The sequence below is a fragment of the Acipenser ruthenus genome, chromosome 34 (genome assembly GCF_902713425.1).
Source record: "Acipenser ruthenus chromosome 34, fAciRut3.2 maternal haplotype, whole genome shotgun sequence".
Classification (NCBI taxonomy): Eukaryota; Metazoa; Chordata; class Actinopteri; order Acipenseriformes; family Acipenseridae; genus Acipenser; species Acipenser ruthenus.
In genome coordinates this window covers 12,751,818-12,760,153 of record NC_081222.1, presented here as the reverse complement: position 1 = coordinate 12,760,153, position 8,336 = coordinate 12,751,818, and the positions used below count along the sequence as shown (strand labels likewise).

Here is an 8,336-nt window from a genome sequence, read left to right as displayed (position 1 = left end):
TTGAGTGTGTGGTTGTGTGTCTCTCATGGATTGAGTGTGCGGTTGTGTGTGTCTCATGGATTGAGTGTGTGGTTGTGTGTCTCTCATGGATTGAGTGTGCGGTTTGTGGTGGAATTTTCTGCATACAACCGAGCAGGCACCGGTCCCGTACTGAGGGAACGATTGAGACAGAGACAAGTTGGAGCAACTCACACTTTATTAGTCTGCAGACTGGAGCATTCAACAGAGTGTCACAGACTCTGCAAGCAACCGCAAAGAAAGCTCAAAAAACACTAAGTCAAACAGTTCCTTATATAATCAGTTTTTGCACAGAGTTCATGACTTGTGGTAATTCTTATCTTCCTTAGTCAGCTCAAACCAACCTTGTGGTATTCTTGATACTGTTGTCTACCGACTTTTCTGATTGGTTGATTTTTCTAGTTGCTAGGGAGAGAGTGTCTATCAGGTCCCACAAAGTTGATTCCCCCAATACAAGAATATTAACTAAGTGACTGGGGAGAAAAGAGGAATTATCGCTGTCTCCAAATATTCTTTATATCTTTATAATCTGAGACAGTGTCCTATCCTCATGTCGCTGACTCATGCACTTCTCTAAAAACAGGGCTGCTGACCCTTGGCCACATTCCAGTGTGTTAGTTCAACATTTGTAAATCTAATACTTTGTTAACATCAAACTTCATATAATATCATTATTCAGGTTATACAAATCACAGAGATCACCCAAACATATTAGATTAGAACTCTTTGTGCGATTATTCTATTATTCTTCTATCACAGGTTGTGTGTCTCTCATGGATTGAGTGTGTCTCTCATGGATTGAGTGTGTGCTTGTGTGTCTCTCAGCTGGAGCGGATGCTGGAGAACACTGCGGTGCGCGCTCTCAAGCAGCTGGTGCTGCTGCACCGGGAGGACGGGCCCGGCCCGGCCCGCACCGTCGAGTGGCTCAACATGCGCAGCTGGTGCTCCGGACACCTCCACCTCCGGGCCCCCCGCAGGGTCTTCTCCAGACGCAGCCCCGCCAAGCTGGTAAGAGACCAGGCTCTGTTTCATATTCTCAAAAACAGAACCCCGCTTATCTTAGACTCGCGTCCGTTTCTGTTTCCGTCATTACATCCTGGGTACTTCTGAAGTGAAAGAAGCGCCCATGTGGCCTCCATGGAGGCTTGTTTGGTTCCTCTTATTTCTTCTGTCCCTGAGGGGCGGCGTGTGTCAGCAGGACGGGGTCAGAGACACACTCTGGGGTACCTGCTGTCAGGAGCAGGGCCATTCCTGTTCTTCAATCCCAGCTCCCTTTTAAAATCCACTCCCAATTCCTTCAATTGAATTAGAATTGATAGTTTAGAGATGATATGATGGTTACGACTTCTTCAGCTGCTTTCGTTTTGAAGCCAGTTTAATTGACTAACCAACAATTTCAATGCAAGTAATTTGCTGCCGCTGTGAGAAGCTTATTTTAACAGAATGCTGCAGATTGCGATTTTGGTCAGTGACGTGTTAGAATTGATTAAAAGGGAATTGGAATTGATTTTAAAAAGGAATTGAAAACAGGAATGGACCCGACCCTGCAGTAGACTCCCTATGATCCAAGAGTTTGATATTTAACCCTTTGTTTGCAGAGAGAGATGTATGAGAAAGTGTTTGAGAAGACAGCTGACCGGCACAGTGACTTCTCTCGTCTCGCCCGAGTCCTGACTGGGAACACCATCGCCCTGGTACTGGGAGGGGGCGGGGCCAGGTACTGCCTTCTGTATTTAACTAGCAACGCTAACGTCCAGTTACCAGTTTGATTTATATACTGATAGCAGATTAGAGACGCTTCCAGTGTACAAGGAAGCCTCACTCAGAGGTGAACAGGAGCCTGTGGTTTAAAGCTCTCAATGTGTGTGTGTTAGGGGCTGCTCGCATGTGGGGCTCATCAAGGCTATGGAGGAGTCGGGGATCCCCATCGACATCGTCGGGGGGACGTCTATCGGGTCCTTCATCGGGGGTCTGTACGCAGAGGAGCGCAGTGCGGTCCGGACCAAGCAGAGGGCACGCGAGTGGGCCAAGGTGGGTCCTGTACAGGGCTGGAGTCCTGGAACTTCATGTAACATTTCAGAGCTAATGTTAAAGGAGATGGTGATTTCTACAGTGCAGGGTTAGAATCTCAAGCTAGTCCTGCACCCGGGTCTGGGTTTCGGACTTCCCCTTGTATCATTGAAATGAGCAGCTGCCAGCAAGCAGGCTCCTGCTAAACCCACACTGAACTAAACAAACCCGTCCGAATCCTTTTCCTGTCCTGAGTGTTTCTTTTTAATTATTATTATTATTTTTTAAATTGTAGGTTACTCAGGGCTACAACCGTTCTTTTTATCAATTAAAGACGTTGTTATATCCAGCATAAAATAATTCTTCTCCTGGTCTCTGAAGCTGGTTTTAACATTGTGGTGTTTGTTGTTTGGTCTCCGCTGCCCCCTGCAGGCGATGAACTCCGTGTTCAAGACCGTGCTGGATCTCACCTACCCCATCACCTCCATGTTCTCTGGATCTGCCTTCAACACCAGCATCTCCAAGGTGTTCCAGGACAAGCAGATCGAGGTAGAGAAGCAGAGAGAGGGGCTCCCAGCAAGCAAAGCAAACCGGCTCCCTAATACATGCAGGGTGCATCTTTGAGCTCTGTGCTGTGCGAGACCCATGGATAATGGCATCTCTCAAGTACTGCTTTCTCTACTGTGTAATAAAGCGTTTTGAAATACACACAGAATATGAAGTTTAAAAAGTAGATGGATGCAGATTGCCAAATAGACACCTAGACAACCCCATCTACTCTGCATCAAACGACTGGACTTGAAGTAGATCAACCAGCTGCTAGGAACCGGACGAGCGCTGATGGGCTGAATGGCCTCCCCTCGTTTTGTATATTTTCTTATGTTCTTAAGACAGACAGACAGAGTTTTATAAAGCCACATGATTTGAAAGGATAAGGAAGGCTCTAAGTCCTGGCAAGTTTAACGCTGATTTAGAGAAAGATAGTAATAATATCAGGGCAATGAAGCCCTGAAGGACTCTGTCATTGCCGACCGACACCACAGACAGTAAAGTGTGAAACACAGAAATGAAAGTGTGAAGCTGCTGTTCTGTACGGGGCCTCGCAGTAATATCGCCTGCAGGAATGCCCTCGTTTCTCATGTGTTGCTTTGCTGTCTCTCTTTTTGAAGGACCTGTGGATCCCCTATTTCAACGTGACCACAGACATCACCGCGTCCGCAATGCGGGTTCACAAAGATGGTGAGTCAAGCGGTCTGTGTATCTCTGCCTACTACACTGCTTCACCCAGGCACTGCAGGCTGAAAGGGGGGGGGGTGGATGGACCGATCTCCCCTGGTAGAGGGTGGAGAAGCTCCGGGAAGATTTAGATTCAAAGTGATCCTTACATAGGAGTGACTTTCTGGGGTCCCTTTTAAAGAGGTTCTAGCTAGTGAAATAATTCCACAAATCTTCTGGTGTGCACTTCCATGAACTGTATAGGCCTCTCTTTTGATATAGCAAACGTGTCTGTCATTTTAAAACAGTATCTGGTACCAGATAATACAAAAACAATGTGCCTACCAACTTTCAGGTAGTCCGTTCCGGTGTCACTTCCTGGGTAATGTTGCCTCAGTCATGTCAAGAGCGAAGCATGACGCTGCCTGCAAAGCATGTCAGTCCTCGGGGGACGCAGCTGATTGGTTGAGGATGGTCATCTAGGAAGTGCAACATTAACTAAAAAGTCTGGCATGCAAACACATCAGACAGTGAAAGAGTGGAAATCTGTGCTTGCGTGAGTTTTATATATGTACAGAATGGAGGTGCACCACGAGACTGGTGATATTATTTCACCTGCTTGCGGGTCTCAGCAGTGGCTTGTGCTCCTGTATACAGCAATCGCATTGGGATCGGCTTGCCTGATCATTTCTCTACGTCATGTGTTTGCTTCCCCATCTTAAATTGAGTAAAGTAACATTAGGCAGCGAAGATCTGCAGTCTGATTCTCCTGCAGGCAGGGTGAATCAATTCCAGCACATCCCTGATCAAAACTGTGACGAGCAGCGTTCTGTTCAAATGAGCTTCTCACAGGAGCAGCACATGACTAACAGAAAAGAATTGGAAAAACAGGAATTGAACCCTTTGCTGCCTACAATTGCTGTACGTCTGAGCCGTTTCTTAGGAAAATTAAACCAGCAATGCCTAGGTACTGTAACGAAGTGACCGGTTTTCAGCCTGCATGCCCTTTCACGCCCCCTGCTGTTGTACTGTGTGTATCTCCAGTGGCAGTGCCACGGGACTGCCGTGCCACAGCGTACCGCACTGCCCAGGCTGTGTTAACGATGTGTCAGCTGGGTTGTGAGAAAACCGATGCCCTCCCTGATCGTGCCTTCATAACCCCCCCCCCCTGATCACTCTGCATAGTTCAGTCCCTCTGATCTGCAGTAGATACCTGCCCATTCTATCCCTGATTGAATCCCCCCTAACCCACTCACACTGTCACTACTCGCTGAAACCATTCCTTTAGTAAACTGTGACCCTGGCAATACTTCTGTTGTTCCAATGTCTTTACCTTTTAGATTGCACACAGACTGCAGGGCAATCTCTGTCACTGTAGAGGTCTTGCATGCTCCAGCAAGCATGTATTTCCGTTTTTAAATTGAATTAGTACCATGCTGTGTTGAAGCTTGACTTCCTAGGTTGTCTTTTTACACACAAGATTGCAAAGAATCTGGCCCAACATTTCCTCGCTTACCTTTACAAGGTCGTTTGTGTTTGCCAGGGTCACAGGTGGGATGCAGCACCCCCTAGTGTAGCCTCCGCCCCTCTGCATGCTGATCCGCATGTGCTGGTGACTATAAGGACAGGCCTGTCTGAATGACTTCCTCCAGCGAGACCTGCGAGCGTGCTTTTCAATTTCATTCTGCTTTCCAGCAGCTTCATATTCACCGGTCTCTCATGGACTGCTGCTGAATAGTAAAGTCACTGGAAAGGAGAATCAAAAGGAAGAATTAGGGCCCCGATTTGAGCAAAAACCTGGACTGGAACAGCCCATTTGGGATGCTTATCGGGAGCCTAGTCCTGTCTCCCATCTTTCCTGCCTTTTTGAATTTCCCCTGCTGTAACTTCTGGTGGTTTGAGAAGAGGGGCTCCCACAGCCATTTATCCATTGTGGATCAGCAGGGCCTCTGTACGGCTGGTTGCTAGGCAACCAAGCTTCTGACTGGACCAGCCCTACAGTGAGAGCCTGCCCTGATTGGCTACGTGGCACACGAGTGGGTGGAGTGACCAGAAGCATCTCGCATGCACATGTTATTTCCTTGGAACAGTGGAATCCAGAAACATTCATGCAAGCCTCAGCCTTTATTCCCTCTAATGTAGTTTTGCTGTAGCTGGAGAGATAGATCCTTTCACCTAACTCATCACAGCACATGGTGTTTTGCCTCTCTGTGTGTTCCTGTTTGAATTAAGAATCTCTCTTCTAAATGACTTGCGTTCAAATTAAAGTACATTGCTACTGTTGAACTTTCTGTTAAGATGAATATGTGTTTTGATAAAGTATTGGACATTCTTGGGAGTTTGTGCTTGTTTGAAGGTGAGCCCCATCTTTTAAACAGCTCCAGTCTTGAGTATGCTGTGTAGCACAGTGAGATGCGAGGCATGTTTTAAAGATGATCTGGGTTAAGGATAGCATTAAGCAGGGATGCAAGCTTGGAAAAATACCTTAAAATGAGCACAAGTGGACCTGCATAGAACTCCACAGACATGGAAAAGATAAGGAGACAATAGACAAGTTCATTCATCACTTGTAGGCAAAATTCAATTCTTACACTGAAATAAAATGTATCTTTATTTGAAAAGAAGTCATTTCTAAGGGTGTTCTCTTTTGTAAGAGTGTGTCTGATTTAAAGACTGGAGACTCCAAGTTAAATATTTCACTGGTGCCCTTTATAGCTAGTCCCATCGTAAAAGGATCCATTATACCTGCCTGTTGAATATCCTAGTATATGTGTGTTCACTATCGCTCTTCACCAGTTCCGCTTAGATTATAATTTGCCAAGCTTGCTAACTCGTGTCGTTTTTTCAGCGGACTTGTTTCTGAAAACACGCCCACAAGGTCAGAAGGGATTTTAGAAATGGCCACTAGGGGTGTGCAGCTGTCAATTCCGCCCCCTGTACAACTTTTAGTAAACAGAAAATCTCTGCACAAAAGTATTGAGGGGACAGATATTACAGCTGCACACCCATAGGGCTTTCAGGACTCCCGTCGGAAGCATACTTGCTGAAATAAATGATTTGTCAGTAAACCTGGTGAATAATAGTCAAAGCAGATAACGTGTGCGTGTGCGTGTGCATGTGCGTGTGCATGTGCGTGTGCGTGTGCGTGTGCGTGTGCGTGTGCGTGTGCGTGTGCATGTGCTTGGGTCAAAGAGAGAGAGGTTTTACTACTCTGTTGCTCTGTTTTCATACTTTCATACTTGACAGCATTGCTTTCCCGTTATTGTTGCAACTAACGCTAATCTTCCTGCACATCAACACTGCTGCTTTGAAACCATTGACCCCCTCTCAATGAAATCTCAATCAAAACCTCCACACACTTAGGAGGTGTCGCTGTTTAAATGCAAGGACCGATCCTAAAGACACAGTATTCGTGTGACGAGCAGGATTCCAGACACTTTGTTTTGGCTCCTGGGACGTTGTTTTGCTCCACTCTGACTTGCTGGATATCTTGGTCCTGAAATAGCTAACTGTCTTCAAATACATGCAATAGGCTTAAATGTGAATAAAAGGATAACCATTTTGAAATCCATTTTCTTTTCTTGGCTTTAGTAACAGTGTTACTGCACCCCTTCTTGTCTGTGCTGTGAGGCCATTCTTATTTCTTTTAATGTTAATATTTCAAATACTGGACAACGCTCTTGATAAACTGCCCAGTGCTGGTCCAGGGAGTTCCACTGATAGATATTCCAGTGCTGATAAAAGACAGTGGATTTAATGTTGCTGGTGGTAACAAGAGGGAAGGAATGGATTTTAAAACCTAGTTTGCCCTTTTGCATGCATTTGAAGATGTTCTGCATTCAGGGATACTGAGATATTTAGTGAGCAGGCAGGCATGGTGTGAGTGGGGTAAAATAGTCAATAAATACCTACCCCCGCCCAAGCCATTCTACATGTACTGGCTACACACACACACACACACACACACACACACACACAATGCAAACCTCAATGCATTTCATTTCAAATGGTATATATGTGCTTGAAATACAGAATGCCATCTCGCTGCCATTGCAAATGTTTCAAACGTGATTTCACATTGCTGCTTTGTTTTTTTTTTTCCTTTTGACTTTTTTGCCCGGGTGTTTATTTTTGATTTATAAATTCTGTTGAAGTGTTTGGTCCCAGAAGCAGGAATAAACCCTGTCCTGTTCTGCCTGACAGACAGCCTTCTAGTAAACGGCCTGCTTCAGATTTCAAAATGGTCTGGTCTAATCCGTACACAAACTTTCACAAGCTCAGCAGCAGCGTTATTTGCTCGTTGTTGCTGTCTATACTTTAAAGAGCAGCTTGGTATGGGTATGAAATATCTGACTTCTCTTACTAATGTATTCTTGTTTTAGATGCTCTTTGTAAATCATTTTCAGTCATCGTGTCAGAAGTTTAGTGGCCTCAATAGAGCTCTCAAACATGTCTGCTCGTCATGTACTTACAAAGTAACCAGGATGTACCCACTGAAACACAAATGGACATGATTCTAACATAACTGGGATTCATTTCATACCCCTACCAGTTTGCTTTTTAAGATTATAAAACCGAGCTTTCTATCTATCTGTAGCTGACTCAATTTGGAGAGAAATTCAGACTCGAGTTACAAGAATCTGTCTTTCGGCGGTCGGCAGGCCAGCCTTGAAAGAGCTTGCAGCATCGTTTTGTTGTCCTGGCACCTTTTTGTTCCAGAAAAGGGGTTCCCAGCCTTCATTTACACTGTCGCTCCAAAAACCTGCTTCTGTTGTAGTTGAGATCCAGCCTTCAGAAACGCACGACCCATTGCAGCAGTGATTGAAGAGCAGCGGTCTGATAAATCACTGTGCTGCGATGGAGAAACAGGAACGAGGGGAGAGACGCTGCCTTTAGTGTGTTTGAGCTCAAATTTAGATTTCTGGAGAGCTACGTTTTAATCACTTGATAGTATACATCATATTCAAGGATGGGTCTACAGTGCAAGGTGGGGATTCTGCCTACAAGTGACGGCCACAGATGAAATATTTACCGTGGAACGTGTTTCACCTTAAATTGAACTACTGTCGTGAATGTCGTTTTGGGGCGTCACT

The 8,336-nt window shown here is 45.5% G+C and overlaps 1 protein-coding gene across 9 annotated transcripts in view; it reads left to right on the top strand.

Moving 5' to 3' along the window:
• The window catches only part of LOC117409831 (patatin-like phospholipase domain-containing protein 6), a 37,996-nt gene that overhangs the window by 18,577 nt on the left and 11,083 nt on the right, over positions 1-8,336 (top strand). For all 9 annotated transcript variants that reach the window (XM_059006818.1, XM_059006817.1, XM_059006812.1 and 6 more), the window contains exons 25-29: positions 844-1,026; positions 1,617-1,735; positions 1,893-2,049; positions 2,461-2,577; positions 3,198-3,267. In XM_059006818.1, the coding sequence (XP_058862801.1) occupies positions 844-1,026; positions 1,617-1,735; positions 1,893-2,049; positions 2,461-2,577; positions 3,198-3,267 (646 nt within the window). The remainder of the gene's footprint in view (positions 1-843; positions 1,027-1,616; positions 1,736-1,892; positions 2,050-2,460; positions 2,578-3,197; positions 3,268-8,336) is intronic.